This window comes from Acromyrmex echinatior, chromosome 3, assembly GCF_024713525.1.
Source record: "Acromyrmex echinatior isolate Ae372 chromosome 3, ASM2471352v2, whole genome shotgun sequence".
Taxonomy (NCBI): domain Eukaryota; kingdom Metazoa; phylum Arthropoda; class Insecta; order Hymenoptera; family Formicidae; genus Acromyrmex; species Acromyrmex echinatior.
In genome coordinates, this window is record NC_141854.1 from 22,217,364 (window position 1) to 22,236,635 (window position 19,272).

The window sequence follows — 19,272 nt, forward strand, 5'->3', positions numbered from 1 at the left end:
AAATAGATACTCTAAACCATAGCACAAAACTAGTCAATTAAGCTTGTATACGATAAATTGTATGTACAAGGACTCAATATATAATTGAGTCTTGAATCGATAAGAATTGAATTGTTTTAATGGTGCACGAGTAAATTGAACGGGTAGCTCTAGTTTCCTTTTCCCGATCGTTTAGTATCTCGTTTGTGCGACCTCGTCAATAAATAATTTAATCAGGACATTAACTAATGTCCTTTCGATCCTATATATGTGCACAAAGAAATGTGAACTAATCATTAATAAATAAAGAGATTGTAAATCTAAACATTTAAGAAAGAGACATACTAAATAAAATGTTAAAATTGCTCAGTCTGACTGCAACTAAAACTTTATACGGATACTAAAAATTTTTAATTTTTACCGTTGCATGTCTTTTAAAAATTTTAATTTAACATTTCGAATTAAAAGAAAAATTTTGTCAGACATTTCAAAGTCTCCCTCTTTCAATTCTTTACAATTTTTATCTTTTGTATGTGATAATTTTCTTATTACTACGTGCCAATTTTATGATTATTCAATTCAGTTATTCTAATAAATATATACTTCGCGTGTTATTACCTGGATTGATGAAAAATCTAATTGTAATTGCCGCGTTCTAACCGCAAGGTTGAGAGGTGAAAAAACGGACGGGCATACCTAATAAGCAAGCGTACTCACGCGACAAAATCTCATAAGCATGCCACGAGCAAATTTATACGCTCCTTTAACGGGATGAAGAGAACAATTAGATGATTGACGCAACTGTGGCGTTCCCGCAGCTAATAAGCGAGAACCGCGACTTATTGGACACCTTTTGAAAGAGAAAATTTACGCGTACGTTGTGTCTCCCTTCGCGCGCGCAAATAATGTATGGATGTGGAACGAGACATAAAGTTTGACGTGCCGCCTTTAGTTCGACAGACTTGTTTTTACGTAACGTTTTTGTGTTGGCATTTTTGTCGATATGGACCTGGTGAAAATATCAGATTCGCCGGCAAACACGCCGACCATGACCGTGTCACAAGAATAAAAAGGATCTGTGACAAAAAGCAGCAATACAAGGATACAAAAAAGTTTACTGCAAGTAATTGCTATTTTCCACAAGAATAATCTGTAGATTTTTTTTATATACATTGAGAAAAAATTATTTATTTGACTAAATTAATTTAGTTGTCTTTATTTCTTTTGTTAAATAGTGTACGTATTTAAGTCAAATATAATATGTTTGACTTAAATACATACATTCTTCATCAAAAGAAATAAAGACGAACTAAATTAATTTAGTTAAATGAACCATTTTTTCTTAGGAATAAGTTACATAGTTCGATTTCTTTGTATGCACGATTTTAAAAAACGCGAAATATAAATATGCAAATATAATAATTAAAATTAAGATAATTGTTCAACTTTAATGCAGAACTAAATCTCTTCTTCAATGCTTTATTTTGCTTATTTTCATGTATATTATATGTTTTATGATCCGGTTATTTCAAATATTGCAACAAAATGTAAATATATTGGACATTTAGTGCATCAGTTATTTCAAAATATTATCTTCAATCTCTTTTTCCCATATCTGTGAACCAAAAGAAACTTTTCCTTGTTCTATTATCCTTTTTAATTACAATAAAAACAAGATTGAGTTCGCATCATCATTAAAGAAATTCGGACATTTGACATATGAATTTTCGATTGAGATGTTACACGTATGGATAATTGTAAATGACAGAAAAAGCCACACTTTATTAAACGCTCGACGTGCGCGAAAATTTGCATGATCATAGGGTGACGAGATATTCTCGGGTGGCCTCGCCTTTCGTTTGTCGCGGATGTCATATTGATTTCTGTTGCCTTTAATTTCGTTACAAGATACAACTGTGTGCAATACAACAAAGTATAATATGCCGACAATGAATTCTGAATTTTATTAAAAATTGTTATATACAGCAATTATTTTTTTTTGTGAGAAATTTTTTTACATAAAAAAAGCAAAAAAGATATTAATAACATTAACCAGTAACGAATTATAAAGATAATATAAATATATAATATCTTGATTTCGTGATGTGTTCCTTTTATGTAATATTATAATATGTATACTTCTTATGTAATATTAAGTATCGTCTGCTCTCTAAGATTTCTCAAGAAATTGATTGACGTGTGGGCGATAATTAGTTGTTAGCAAATAAAAAATTTTTTTCTGTTCTTATAAATATTAATGTATTGGTGCATACATTTCTTGCATAAAGAAAATTAGAGAGAAAATATACTTATGATGTCACTTGAATTTGCTTGAAATATAACTGTAACCTTCTCTGAAGGCAATAAAAAAGAAAATACTTTCTCCATTACGATGCAAAGCAGACAAACAATTTCAGATGTCAGGGGGTCGTTACAGAATGAACAATCACGTACCCGTGAAGTCTAATATTTTAGATTTCATGCTTATTTTACACGAATTTAAATATCATAAGAGGAAAGTTCGGTAAATTTACAATTTTAATAGAAATTAACAATAATTTGGTAAACGATATTAAGAAAAATATAATTTTTCTCATGTAAATTTTGCATGAGAGATTTCGCTAAATTATTTAAAAAATATATAAAAATTGTATAAAAAATGCATGGTATGTGCATTTATAAAAATATAAGTTTCAGTTATTTCAATATCGTTTTAAGATTGACGCTCATATAAATATGTCGCGTGACTTCGCAAAAGAATAATGGATATTAGGCTACATTAAATCGGTGTTACAATATCTCTGAAGATCGTGCGAGGTAACACATCACGGATACGATGTTTTATTACTATCGTTGCACATAATCGCGCTTATTTCTACATTGATCGCGGAGCGCCACTCGTGATTCCTCACAGGCGAAACGAAATTGCTTTGAACACACGATGCAATTCTCTGTTGTGTTACGGCAACTTTAGATACTCGGCACGAACGTCAGACGTTCTTTTGGCCGGTATTGGCAATTTTCTGGCAGACGTTTTTATGGTTTCATACGCGAGTAATAAGGAATCGTTACTGATACTGATGGTACATGAATGAGACGCGGTCTGCCTTCGTTGAATCAGACGTCACTTGTCATTTTATAATGGGTTATTGCACCTTTATGCATGTCTTCGTCATTGAAGCTGCATTGCTTCGTTTAATCGAAAAAGCAGTTTGAGCTTGTAATACTTTACGCAATGATGCAAAGGATAAATTCTGATTGGATATTTTTTTTAATGGCCACTTTGCAGTTTTTTATATGTCGAATATTTACTTTTTATACACATTTATATATTTTACAATATTTTCAGAAATAAAAATGACAAATATGTATTTAATACAATTTTGGATAATCTAAAAATGCTTGTTATTGTAAATAGAGAAAATACATAAGGAAAAAATTAAACAAAGTCTACAATCAATTAATCAATAGAAGTTTTTATTCAAAAGATATTCTAGTTATTTGACTCTAAGTTACAATAATTAACATTTATATATCATCAATATAAATTATAATTTTAAATAAACAACAAAATTTTTGTGGTTTATATATTATTAATATGCATATAAATGTTAATTATTTATAAATGGTAATTTAAAGCTAATATTCTTCGAATAAAGACTTTTATAAATTAATAAATAATCATCGGCTTTATTTAACTTCCCTTAGATATATTTTCAATTCTCTTTTTATTTATAACAAAGTAATAAACAATATGGTCTTTAATATTTTTACGTCGTGTGCGTTCTGTAGTATTATAGAACAGTACTAACAATAAGCGTATGTCAGATTATGATTGGATACGAGACATGAAAAGTTATCACTATTCTAATATACTGCAATAATATTATTTGCATTTAGTCATTTAGTGTTTACAATTTTCTCTCTTTTGTCATAATGTATTTAAGCAAGTATAGTTATATGTATGAAAATATTAATCGGTACAATTTTGTAATCTATTACAATTAGAATATTATTTTCTTTTTAAGGAGTGCCATCTTGTTGTTTAAATAAATCTATAAAATAAATTAAATAAATAATTAAAAAGAATGGGAATAATAATATTTATATAAATATGCTTAGGACATATAAAAAATTATATTATTAGGTGTTGGAATTAATTCGTAGCGTTTTACAAGTAATGGGAAGTACTTTCATTAATGTATTTTTTAATGCTCATGTGAAATAAATAACATTCTTTCATTAAAAAACGCTACGAATTAATTCCAACACCTAATACATATAAATATTCATTAGGTAATGCGCTATTTTGAAAAATTGATTTTCTGATTAATATGAATATTATAAGTTCATAAAAAGATATAATAGAAATAAAAAAAAACTTTTCTTTTATTAGGTGTTGGAATTAATTCGTAGCGTTTTACAAGTGATGGGAAGTACTTTCATTAATGTATTTTTTAATGCTCATGTGAAATAAATAACATTCTTTCATTAAAAACGCTACGAATTAATTCCAACACCTAATATTATTGAGATATTGTTCTATTATAATAGAAACGCCATTTATATTACGAATCCAGATCATTGACTATCCTGTTACAAAAATTATCCATCCGCAAAAATCTACTACATGAAGCGATGAGAGAAATGAAATAATTATTTATATTGTTGAAACGATTATTTATACAAATGTACAATGCCTAATAAATCGAAACAGAAAATTTATGCAACAAAAAGGACTATGACACACGGTATTACTTTAAATGATTCTCACATCAAAGAGAACTATCGAATGATAAATTATCCATCATTGAGTAATGTTATTGCCGCTTGAAGCCATATTTCGCTGATTTGATCAATTGATTTGAAACGAGGGAATCGAAAGTTTCACAGTACGTGTACTCGTATGTATGTATTCTGCATGTATGAAGTTCGTTATTTTTATAGGAATAAAAAAACAAAAAACAAAAACTATAACCAAATATAAATTAACAAAGAATTATATAAAATGTTTATTTCAAAAGTACGAATCTCTAGTTTAGTTAATGAATACATTGCGTCAATTTGTACAAAGTTCACCATCTTAAGAAAACAAAAAAATATTTCACTGCATTTGATTTTTAACTAAGTATCTAAATACATATTATTTTAATTCTCTATATAAATGTCAGATTAATTATAAAATATAAGAAAAAAGATAAGTATTATTTAAATCATTATTATAATATTAAATTTTTTGTGATACATTATTCCTTGAAAAATTATTCCTTGATCTTAATAAGTATTAAATATAAATAAATACTGCTATAAGAAAACAAGAGATTTATGAAAGCAAATTATTTTTCAAGAGAAATTATTTTGAAATATTTTTCCAACATTTTGGTTTATGCTTGAGAATATTTATTTTTACCTGGGCCCATTACTAGCTATCACGCTTGGCCATATCGCGTTATCTTTTTCTCCCGTCGAACTTAATCATGTATAATTCGTCTTTCGACAGTGGGCCAACTTATTGGCGAAATGTATATCCTTGGTGCCAGTCAAGGCGGCGCCGGAAATTCCCCACCGAGATTTTTTTTTTTTTTTAAACAGGTTTGACCGGTATGTCCACATTATCATTGCATACATGCTTGGTAGTGAGAACACTTGAATCCAGGACAATGAATATAAGGCAAGTGTGCACAATGATCCAAATACACAGATAAAAGCGATATCAAAATATCATATACTTGAAGCTAATCGAAATTTGATTTTTAAATATTATGCAATCGCTGATGGAATAAAACATAAAATAAAACGTACTACATTCATATTTCGAAAAGATACATATATTTGTCAATTTATATTACTTTATTAGTGTAAATAAAAAATTTATTTAAGAAAAAGAAAAAACACAATAATAGAAAATATATACTACTTCATTATTTATTTTCTTATGTTTTTATAGAACTATTTTAATAAGTTATTCTATATAAAACTTTTCTTACAAATACTTTTGTTTAAATGAATAATTTATAAATACTAATAAATTGATTATAGAACATTTATATGTTAAACTTATAAATAAACTTATATATTAAAAAGTAATAAATTTATAACGTAAAAAATTATTAAGAAACTGCTATTTTAGCCATTACAACTATCTCTTTTTAATAATAAATAATCAAAAACTCGTATAGCGCATGAGTCTCTCTATGGATATCCTAATTATAATAGGGAACTGGACCGCATACTTACATAAATAAATAAACGCTCATGCGCGTGTTAGTGCATGTAACTAAATGAATCTTACGCATGAGTGAGCACCGCATTTATATACATTTAGCATATTTAGTCCGTTATACACACAATTCTGAAATGGATACATTCGATGCTGTAATTCAAATAAACGTGAATATAATAGGTAATAATATGATATAAGAGATTATACGCGCGAGTCCTACTTTCAATATGTGATATAAGAGAAAGTTTTAAGACACGCGCTAAATACTTTGATCCCGGTATCGATATCTTTGATCTGATATAAAGAAACTGACGTCGTCGACATATTTTTCATTTATAAACGGTTATTGTATCTTCAAAACATGTATCGCTTCGAAACTTCCGTTCAATTAAATTGAATAATAATAAATAGGTATTCGCAGAGACTTTAAGCGAACACGACCAATTTATAATCAATACTGACGACATGCTTTCGACATAACAATGATAAAGAAAGCTATTCATTTTGTATGACCGTAAAGTTGTTATAAACGTGTTGGCAAATTTCATTTTAAAGCGTCATGTATACGCACGTGTTAATCCTCGTGTTTATTGGTCATTAAACCTTGCCACAATTACAGAAGATGCGGAAGTGCAATTAAGATGTTATCGCAAATATAAGATGATGCCGCTTGATAAAAAGTGACGGATTTAATTTACGGTGAAATTTGCTCTCTTGGAGCTCTCTCATCCGCTCAAATTAATTCCGACGACTATATGCTATCCAAATGACAGTTATATGTTTTCAGCGAGAGTGTTGTACGTTGTCAGTTTTAACCCAGCATGTAGGTTATTTAATTAAAAAAGAACAATATAATAATATATATCAACCTAATTTTTTGTATGAGATAAATATGACGTGATTTTTAAAAATAAGCAATGAAATGCACAAAATAATATAATTCGTGGATATTTTATGCAAAACTATTTTAATCTAATAAAAAAATGCTAGTCTGTAAAATTCAAATATTTAATTTTAATTTTAATTGTAAGCCATAAATTTTTCGACTCTGTATAAAATACTAAATATTACTGTAATATATATTAAATTTATATTAAATTATGAAAGAGAGATTTCTTTTTCTTTCTTGTTTGTACAAGCAAATTTTTAAAGACTTTTAGAGAAATATAAATTCAATTTGGATCTTGGAGAATGTATGTTTAATATGTATCTTTTTCTGCAAAGTTACAAATTATGTTGCGAGTTACTTCAAGTTTATTCAATTTACGCCAATGATATAAAAATGAAATATAGAGCACTTTCAGTGAAACATGTCAATCATGTAGAAAAGATAATCTGTCATATAATATGTATGCGCTATTTTTACATGAAATACGCCTACCTGTTGCAAAATCGCATCGTTACAACATCGAAATTCGATCACCTGCATGCCGAATGGCCCACGGGGATCCACGATATCATGAAGAAGAAGAAACGTGTGTACCCGGGGGCAGAGTAAGTGCGGAGAGGGTGAAAACCTTGGCATTCCCCACGATTGCAACTCGAATAATAATTCTCCCCTTCCACGAGACCTCTTGCCTTGTTTTCGTGACTCCGGATTCTGCGTATTTCTCCTCCGAAGCCGGATCATTGCAAATTCAGATGCAATCGTGATTGCAAATCGTTAGGTTCTTGCAATGTTATGCGCTACGATCTTACGGCATCTCATCTTTTTGCGGCTTTTAATTTACTACCGATAGCTGTTATATAAAACATGTTATTTAGCACATTAGCTCATTATTGCAATACTGAAGTAAAAGACTGAAGTATGATGTAATTTTTAGAAGATATATTTTTAAGTTTGCAAAATTTTAATTAAAAAAATTGTTACATTATTTATTCTTTAAAATTTTATTAATAATAATACAGTATATTATTAAAAAATATATGTCATTTAATCTTGCATATAATTATTCGTAAGTACATTTTTATGATAACATCGTTTGAAATAAGAACAAGAAAAAATACTATGGTGATAAATATTGTATGAGAGGATTTTTATTTGTAATAATTTTTATCTTTTTTTTTTCTATTTTTTAATAATGTTAATAATTCTTTTACTCTTTATGTAATTCCGGTTATGATCTTTCTCCACAAGATGCATCCGCTTTGGTGAAATAACTATAAAGAAAGTAACAATTAGAGAAACAAGAAAAGTATTTCCTTATAATTTTCTACGGTCACGAAAGAAATGAAAGCATAACGAAACAAGGATACACTCGGAAAGATAATTTTAACATATCTTATCACCATTTTTTACATCCTTGTGCTTTATAAAAATGTTATAATAGTATTAAATATGTCAGCAAAATATATATGGTTTCACATAAGAAAACCAGTTGCAGATTAATTTAAGTATAGAATTAATATAAGACCTTAATTCTTTCAGTCTGTTTGGTGGTAAACCTTACAGTAATATTTCCATATATGGAAAATTTATTTTAAAATTTTGATTATAAGAAATCAAATTTTTTTATTATTTTTTTATATTATTCTTAATATTTTCTCCTTCTTAATAATATTTAATATTATTAATTATTATTTAGTACTACTAATTATTATTTCTTGTTCTTAATATTCTTTCTATAATTTTTTGTTCATATATTAAAATAATTATTAAAATTTTTAGAATCAACAATTCATTTTTATTGAAAAAATCATTTATTTATCGAATTAAGCTTTTTAATCTGTTATATTTCACGGGCTTATAATACTTGCCGGAAAAGAAAGGTATAGGTAACGATGCAAATTTAATGCAATTACAGCTCGCGCTCTTTTCGCATAATATAAGAAACGTCAAGGCGAAAAGCCTCTGAAAGTCCATCTCAGTTACGCATTCTCAAACGCAATCCGCGAGATGTTAGATAATTAAATACATTAACCCTTCCTAGAGACAGCGGTGCATTTATTACAGTTATGTAAATCTCACGCAAGGCGGAGAGCATAATGCAACGACTTGGAAAAGTGGAATGCCGCCTACAGCGTTTACTTTCTTGCGTATGAGAGCAACAATTTATTCTAACGTATGCAAATAAGAACAAAAGCCACAGATAAAGTAACGAAAGTATGCAGATGCGGAAAAGTGAAATGTTTCATTATGAAACACAAAGGAAAGCATGTTGAAAAAAAAACAACCGATCATGCGGAACCTCTGCGAATTCATGCGATATGAAAAGAATAGCAATATGATATCTATTCTATTATTACGATCTATTTAGATCATAATTATCGATATCATTAAAATCATGATTCATAAAAATCATGAAACTAATATGGAAATATTTTACTTTCACTGATTTTACTCTCGATAAATACAAAACGTAAGGACAGAGGGAGGATAGAGATAATTTGATTTGTACAACGTTAATGTTCGTTTTATAGACATAAAATATTTGTGGATACTTCTCTTTCTACCTCCTCCTTTTCTAATTAATTTATATGTAAATATCGTGGGATATATAGGGATGCAAATATACGTGGCTAAATAGTTGGGACTGTATGAATCATTTCAATTCTCACGATTCGTCCGTGAAATCGATTTTATATAACATACGAGATGTGTGTGGCCAGGCATACCTATTATTAGATAGTCACACGGCATCATATTACATAATATTATGTATGAGTTGCATCGCGAACGTCACTATACGGAATGTTTCTTGACATTCCGTATGCGATGAAAGGAAATCAAATCAAAGCTGTCTTAGAATTAACTGGAAACTAGACATCTCGATCGGTATGTTAAATGCAGGGCCTTATTGGATAGAAGTCCGTTTCTCATTTAAATATAAAATAACAATTACTAGTGATGGAAGAAAGCAAATAGTATGCATGGGGTTGCAAACGACGATATTAGACTGACAAAGTGTTGCACGCATTCTTATTGCATTTTTCAATATTGCTTTCTTTTTATCGCGAGCGAACGAGTTGTGTCGCTTCCGTTAATTCTATATGATTTAATCTGATATACTCGTCTTACATACACACAACCGCTACAATATCAACTATTTCCCAACGTTTCTCTTGCAGCAGCTATGGGAACTAAGCACAAAAATACAGGAAGACATATGCTTGATATCATCTGATATCGGGTTTATAAATTAAAGTCAACACATGAGTCAATCAATACGTGAGTCTCTTTGCGATATATTCGCTGTTCCCTTTCTTATGAATTTAAAAATTAAAAAATTTATATATGTCAGATACGCTCTCTTATTATAATTACGTAAAATATTGAATATTGTCGAAATAAAATTTCGAGGATCAGTTTCATAGGAAAATAATCATAATTATCTTGATCGCGTGTTTGCCATTAAAGTGTAATATCGCGTACATAACGTAATTGTATTACTCAACACAGAATAACATGAAATGTTTGATACTCCCTATTTAAGACTAAAAATGGGTCACAGTTGGCTATTACGTAATTGATTAATTACATAGCATAATTAATCGTATGTTGTTATATCACAGAAGAAGGTGGGCACTTTTATAGGTCATATCAATGTATCCGTCTCGCTTAAACGATGCTGTTCTTTGTTGATGAATTTTACAATCGAACGACGAATTTCACACGCATTTGTAATTTCGCAACCGCATTTCTCATTATTACGAAGAACGGCTTGTTTGGTGGTGTCCATTCTCATTAATTCCGCGCGATCTAATCCGATCATAGTCTTTGCGATCGACAAGCATGTCGACTGACCGACCCTGATCGAACCGCGTCGAGAATAGTATTCTGATTCGCGTGCAAGGATCGACTTTCGCTCCGTACATCGTCGCACGCGCTCTGCGCAATCTTGCATCTCGATGTTACCTATGCGCGATCTCGTTTCTGCGAGAGAATCGTGTTTCCTATAACACCTAGGCACAGGTGAATAGAACTTATGTGTGTGTCTATGTAGAGGTTGTAGACACGCGAATTAATCTAGTTCAGACCGGAGCGAACCGATTCTTCTTCCCTCTTTCCTCTCACAATTGAGAAGCGCGCTCCAATTATTATATTATTAATAGTTTCAAATATCCATTTATAATAATGGCATTGATTGTTAGATAATCATATTTTGATCCACTGCTGTAATGTAAAATAGGATGTTAAAAAAGACCATGTTTTTGCTCAATTTTCAAAAGATTCTTTAAATCTTACGAATTTTTTTAGATTTATCATATTCAGTCAAGATTTATAAAAAATATTTCTTTTCTTAAGTTTTACAGCTTTTTTCTATCTTTTATTTACATTTATCACAATTGGCCCGTTTTAGTATCCTCTTTTTACATGTTTTGAATATCGTTTATCATAGTGCCTTTTAATTAAAAAGTATATAAATTTTATTTAAAAATATTAAAAATATATTTTTTGATAATAGCATGATTACATCAAATGAATTTCTATCACTAAATTACAAAATAAAAATTAAAAGTTTTTTTAATAGTTTATTTGAAAATGTTAATATTATTTTCGATAATATCTTTAATTTTTATTTTTTAATTTTAGAATCTTATGTTTTCGAGCAAAAAAATGAAGTTATACTGCAATTACAGTAATGATTTTAAATGCTATTATAGTTGTTAGAATAGTTTTTTATAATTTACGATTATTTTATGTTACGATCAATTAACGAAATTATTAAGAATTTCCTTCTCTCTGTTGGACAACACAATGGACTTCACACGCATTCCAACTATTTAATTCACATTGTATAACACATTCACGAAATCTTGCAGAGTCAGCCAATACCTTCAGATCGTACCGCGAATACTTTCACATGCGATTCCTCATTGAAGCTTTCTCTCGCATGTTCTCTGTCGAATAAGAGGAAACAAAACATACTTATCCATTTGTTGATTGATAAGAATCTAAGTGGACCACTTATCTCAAGAAAATCTCCAAAACGTGTTGCGAACTATGGTATAAGAGTAATCGGTGATTATGAGATGCTAAACGGAAAACGAGCGTGAATCAGATAGGAACGAGATACTTGGTCCACATGCTCTTGCGTATTCTGACCTGGTTTTTATCCAACCCGAATAGTCGAGTTCTGATTGAACTAAACCGAGCTATAAATCATGGTTTAACGTAACATCTACTTACACGTACATCTACGATCATTTTACTTAAACGTTGCCGACAATTAAAGTTGTCAATGGAACAAATTTATACAATACCATAATAATACCATAAATAGGATCTGAATTAAATGACACAACGATTGAAACAAATATTTAACAACTGATAAAACCTGTTGTTAACAATTTAAAATTAAATCTTGAATTAAGATCATTTTTATTCAAAAATTTATTACGTTCAAAAAACAAAAAGTTAATTAAAAATAACTTGTAATAGAATGAAAACTAATTTGTAATAGGAAGTAACAATTTCTGTATCTTCTTTTATCTTATATATGATATTTCTATTGTAACTAATTTATATATGACTTTATATCTGTACAAAATTTACAAGTATTATTGAGAAGAACGTGAGAAAAGATCTCTCCTATTATCACGATTTAGTGACCAAAAACTACTTTCTTATTCCTTTTCAAATAATGTTCTCACAAATGGGAATTTGATTATTTATATCATGAAAAACAGATGAAACTAACAATAAGCAAGACTACCATCGATTATAAAATAATCCATAGATTTAGAAACTTGTTAAGCATATATAAGCTGGTAACTATTACTGATATATAAATCGCACTCTCTGACACTTTCTTATTCTTCTGATAATATCCGTTTCACAGGAGAACATTGCCGTCATTTATTATATCACAGTACTCTATCATATACATGCCGACCGTTGTGATTCACACTTGCCGAGACTGGTTTGCATCCTACATTATTGTATCCTGGTAGCGTATATTACTCCACATGTTAAGAGCTTGTTTCTAACAATAAGGATGACTCATACTTTAAATTGACTAATTACAAAGTTTAATTTAGAACATTTGTGACGCTTGTAATAATTCTATTAAATCGCTTATATTTAACTGCATTTTAAATCTAATTATATTATTTAAAATATAAAAGACAATTTATATTTATATATAATTATTTATATATATATATATATATATAGAGTATATATATTATTTATATATAAACATTATTTCTTTTTTAAATAACAATTTTTAATACATAATTATCAATTAAAAAATTAAGAAGTTTACTAGAAAATATAATTATTATTTTTATACATTTTTATTCATATTATTTTTAAAAAAATCAATACATAGAACACTATGTGAATGAAGAGAATTTCAAGTTACATCTTTAATTATGAAAATGAGAAAATACTGCGCGTTTTCATTAATCACAGCTAACATTAACAGGGCTTGGCAGGTCTTTATCTTTATTTGTCCTTTATGACTTGACTTTACTGTGTTAAAATCCATTTGTTATAATTCGCCAACAGCTCATTGTACGTGCACGCAGAAAGTGAGAGGACGTAAGCTTCTCGTAACTCGTAATAGTGCCCGACATTACTTTCACAATGAGAGCAAGGTCTTATTTTCTACATTGATGGGTTTCGGTCTTTTATTTCTATTGGCGTGCTTTATTTCAGTGTCCGTTTGTATGTTATGTATGGAAATGTTAAATAATTTTTAAATGTAATTTATATTCATGCAAATCTACAAAAGCGAATAATTGCTCGTGCATTTAATTAATGTGAAAAGATTGATTATGTAAATATTATGATAATTTTCCATTCAATCTGAGAAAAACGCAATTTTCGAATAAATATACCTTGAAATGAATTATAAAAAAACATCTATGACATTTGAAAAGAATTTTGTTACATTTGTAGAAGGCGAATGAGAATTAAAAAATAGAAAATTAAAAAGTAGTCATATATATATATATATATATATATATATATATATATATATTTAAATATATATTGCTTGCTAATTTTCAGTGTTTAAATTTTTTATAAAATTATTTGTTTCATGTAGCTCTTAATTAAAACTTTAAATCTATACAAAAAGCTAAATATGAAAATATGAATATTTTAAAAAATAATATATATTTTTATATTATTTATATTATTTTCACATATATTGAAATAACATTAATAATATAATATTATATTATTTTTATATATTTCATTTTTGAGGGAATAAATGATATCAATGAAACACTAGAAATAACGTTGGTAATATCAACATCGTTTTTATCAACATTCTATAGCAGTGATTCTAGATAGAGAAGAAATCTTTATTGAAATGTAATACATTTAGAATATGATAACATCTATTGCATCTATTACAAACAAGCTTATAAAATTTATCGAATTTTTATACTATTTATTTCAGTTCAGTATTTAGTTCAGTTATTAAGTACTCATAATATTCAGTAATTCTTAATAATAAAAATTTAGTAAGCTACTCAAGTTCGATTTCGATAAAATTTTAAATGTGCAGTATTAACTAAATATAGTTGAATCCATAAATGCGGAGTTGCGGAAATATTTAATTTTTGAAATATTGAAATTTTATTTATTCCGCTTAATTAAAATTTTGGTACTAAAAAATAATTAGAAATAATTTTTATTTAATATTTTTACATCAGTATATTGAGAAATTGTAAGTACAATGTTAATACAAAATTATTTAAAAAAAAAGAATAAAAATTTCATTTTCCTATATTTTATTATATTATTAGTATTTAAACAATAGCAGGAAGTATAATTTAACATTATTTTTAATTATCTGTATTATTTGATAAATAATTTGTATAGAAAATTATTTTTTAATTTTCTCATCATATGTTGAGTCTTTTGTTAATCTTTACAAATTTGTTTTTTGTATGTAAGACATACCAAATGAATATTTGAAATAAACACACATGAAAAGTAGCACTATAAGTTTTTTGCAATTTCTGTACAATCAAGTGTTTCAAGTTCCTATATATTATTAAGATCAATTACACAAAATTTGAATTTAATTGACAACACACTTAAATTTTTCGCCTTCCTACAATAACGAATCTATCATATACTAAAAATAAACGTAAAGATTAGCAAAGACTCCTATATAAGATGAGTTTTATGAAATTAAAAAATAATTTTCCTGTACAAATAATTAATCAAACAACAGATAACTAATGTTTAATTTTGTAAAAATAATATTTAATTTTACCTCCTTTTATGTGTGTTTAAAATACTTATAATACAATAGAATATAAAAATATAAGACTTTATTCATTATTTTTTTTAAATAATGAAAAAAAATAATAAGACTTTAATGATAATGATATAATATTAGGTGTTGGAATTAATTCGTAGCGTTTTTAATGAAAGAATGTTATTTATTTCACATGAGCATTAAAAAATACATTAATGAAAGTACTTCCCATCACTTGTAAAACGCTACGAATTAATTCCAACATCTAATAATATAAGACTTTATTCATTATTTTTTTAAACTTCATCAAAATTGGACTAGGATAGCTACTAGGATAGCTCAGACTAAAGTTGAGTGTTCTGAATTAATAAGCTTAATTAATAAGAGTTAGATAATGCATAATTGTAATGTTTTATCTTATTTAGATTATAAACGTGTTTTTATATTCAGTATAATATAATAAATTGAAAATATATACAGATTGCGTAAAATAATTTTAACATATCATACCTTTTAAGAAAATTAAAAGAGTTTTTCAACTTTGCATTTGTTCCATTTATTTTTATTTATCATATTTATTGTTAATATATTGTTATCGAATTTTTCATATCTTCAACTTTTTTTTTATTCTGATATAATTTACTTTTTATTTATGCGGGCTCTTAAGCCTTTTATGTGGATTCTGGGTTCGGTCCTGCTCCGAATTGAGACGTTCTACCTGTATCTGGTCCGGATAGGAGTCCTGTGTTCGAACTTGTTCCGTTCTAAGGCATTCCATTTGTAACAGTTGTTGTACTCGAACTTGTTTCGGTTTGAGACGTTCCACTTGTACTCGATCCGGACGAGGGTATTGTACTCGAACTTGCTCCGCTCTGAGACGTTCCACTTGTACTCGATCCGGACGGGGGTATTGTGTTCGAAGCTGGCCCGGATTGGCCCGTCATTCCTGACAGAGTCACTAAGTTCGATGACGTAGTTCCTATTGGTGTAGATATACTTTCCGCTGTTGTACCTGATTAGGGATTACCGATAATCAATTAATTAATCGAAATTTTCTTCCTGAAATATCAATTATCTATTATATTAATATTATTAAAATTTTATTAGTAGTTATTTTAAATTTGATATTTGATTGCATTGAATTTTTTAACTTAAATTTTAAACTGAATGATTTATCAGCACATTAAGTATTTTATATTTTATAACTCATAAGTAAGATATTAAGTTTTTTGTTATAAACAGTTATAAATGTATATATGGATATAAAACTTATAATTACTGTCGTCTTCATGCGGACTATGAAATTTATGCAATATATATGTTGGATCTAGCACCAAAATTATTAGATATAAAATTAAATTTTTGGAAATTAGATTAACTTATCCTAATAATTAGATACATTTTATTAATTTCTAAACTGAGTGCATTTAGGAATTCGTCCAGATAATTTTAGGCTTATAGTTTACGTATATTATAGCAAAATGCATACCATGCATCTGTGCGTAATTGCTAAACACACTTTTATAATCTCATCTAAAAATCTTAGGAAAGATGCGCAACTGATGACATGACTAGCTATTCTGTGATTGGTCAGCGTGTTTCTTGCTCTCAAGAATAGATATTGGTACGCACTAACTGACTTATATGACTCTTTTTGTGCTTGGCTTGTGTGATTTTTGCTCAAAGTCATACAATGTAATTAGTTGATGCATCTTTCCTAGAATTTCTATAATCTCATCTATAATATAGACATCAAAATTTCGTTAATAAAGGATCATGTTAATTAATATGAAATTAATAATTTCTGGATAATCATAAAGAAAATATAAAAGAATTATTCAATTACTTCTAATATTTCCATAAAATAAGCAATTATAGCTAATGAATATATTCTAGAATTTATTTTTAAATTATAAAAAACATATTTTTAGATCGTACATGTGAGAACACAATCAATACTAATTAGAAATGTCTATATAATTTAATGTGAATTTTATATATATTATATATGTACATATATAGTATATATACATACATATATATATATATATAAAATTCACATTGAATTATTTAAACATTAAAGATCTTAGCTTCGACCGATATAGACATTTCTAGTTCGTAACGATTTTTAAATGTTGATTTTTTATCTATAATCTCTAGGCATTATAAAATCGTAGTTACTGCAATTGATCTTACTTTCCGTTGTACTTACTTTGCGTTGTATGATGTGGTAAATACAATTCAGGACATTTCGCAGCACATAGAAGATTTAATAAATATGGCATGGTATCTGCAGATTTGCAAAACGAGTGACAAAAATGTTGACGTAGCTCATTTAGTTGTGTGAAACCAAATCTTCGGATTCGTGAAGCATGATTAGTCTCGGGTGAAACATAATGTTGAAATCCGCCGTTGAAATGAGATATTACATGCTAAATATTATACATATTATTTGTTAATTATATTCTGTTCTCTTCTCTTTCTTTCTCTTAACTTTAATTTTAATTTACGCCAACTGTTGCAAGAACAATATCTTATAATTTTTAAAGACGTTCTTAAATCTAATTAAATTTATTATTCAAATTTATCAGTTATAAATTAGAATTTAATAAACAATATAAAAGCATTATGCAAAGTCGTTTTATTATAAATTTATGTTTAAAAAAATTCTAAATTAATCTGCTTAAATTGATATTTTTAATTTAGAAGATACATAAATGCGTATTCAAATTTTATGCTATAATCAAACTATATTTCCTTTAGTTTGATAATATCTTTTTTATATTGATACAGTATATGTTCAATGATCTAATTTTTCGAAAGGTACAATACAAAAATAATATATATTATGAATAATTAATACAAAAATCTAATAATAAATTTTATTATTCTTATCAGTGCATACGGTATTACAGTGCATGATAAAAATGTAATAAAATAAATTATTTTCATAAATATTATTTGAAAAGCATATGTTTATAATTACATGTTATAATTACATTTATAGATATTTATAGTATCAGCTGAGTTATATATTATATATATAAAATTTGTGATATTTTATATATATATATATATATATATATATATATATATATATTAGGTGTTGGAATTAATTCGTAGCGTTTTTAATGAAAGAATGTTATTTATTTCACATGAGCATTAAAAAATACATTAATGAAAGTACTTCCCATCACTTGTAAAACGCTACGAATTAATTCCAACACCTAATATATATATATATATATATATACAAGAAATATCAGAAATTTTTTTTGATACCTCTGACAAGACAGTTCCATACAAAATAAACAATCCAACCAAAATACTTAGATGTAACATTTTGTTCTTCGTTGTATTTTCTGTACAATTTTTTACTGCAACTATATGGAGTTGTTCGTTTTATATTATTATATTAGATGTACTTTGTTACACACTCTGTAACCGTTATAATCTTAAGCAAATTTTCTGCTCATTTATATAGACAAGAGTATGCACATTCTTAAAAATACAAACATGACAAAGCCGTATAACGTATTAGTCATTTTGCAGGATTTTCTTCACAGATTATGTATCTTGTGTGTTCCTTATCTTGTGTATTATATATTCTGAAAACAATGCACCGCATGACATATAAAGATATTTTATTATCACAGATGTTTCATTTTTAAACCTTTTAAATTTATATTTTACGAAATTAAATAAAAAAATAATTAATAAAAGACAAAGTAGAGACAAATATTTTATCATGTAGTGATTAAATTAAGGTTTAAAAAAAAATTTAATTGAAGATATTAATAAGTATATTAATAAAAATATAAAAGAAATTGATAGAAGTATATCAAATGCTATAAAATAAAATTAATTTTTAAAAAATACTTATTGAACTTTTCAAACAAAAGCGAT

The 19,272-nt window shown here is 27.4% G+C and overlaps 1 protein-coding gene across 1 annotated transcript; it reads right to left on the bottom strand.

Annotated features, from left to right (window-relative positions):
- Positions 1 to 14,437: 14,437 nt before the first annotated feature.
- Positions 14,438 to 19,090, bottom strand: LOC105143299 (uncharacterized). Its single transcript, XM_011051535.2, is given in 4 exon segments — positions 14,438 to 16,261; positions 16,263 to 16,378; positions 17,579 to 17,798; positions 18,649 to 19,090. Coding segments are annotated over 4 exon segments (645 nt in total). The 5' UTR covers positions 18,709 to 19,090; the 3' UTR covers positions 14,438 to 16,012.
- Between the last annotated feature and the right edge of the window lie 182 nt (positions 19,091 to 19,272).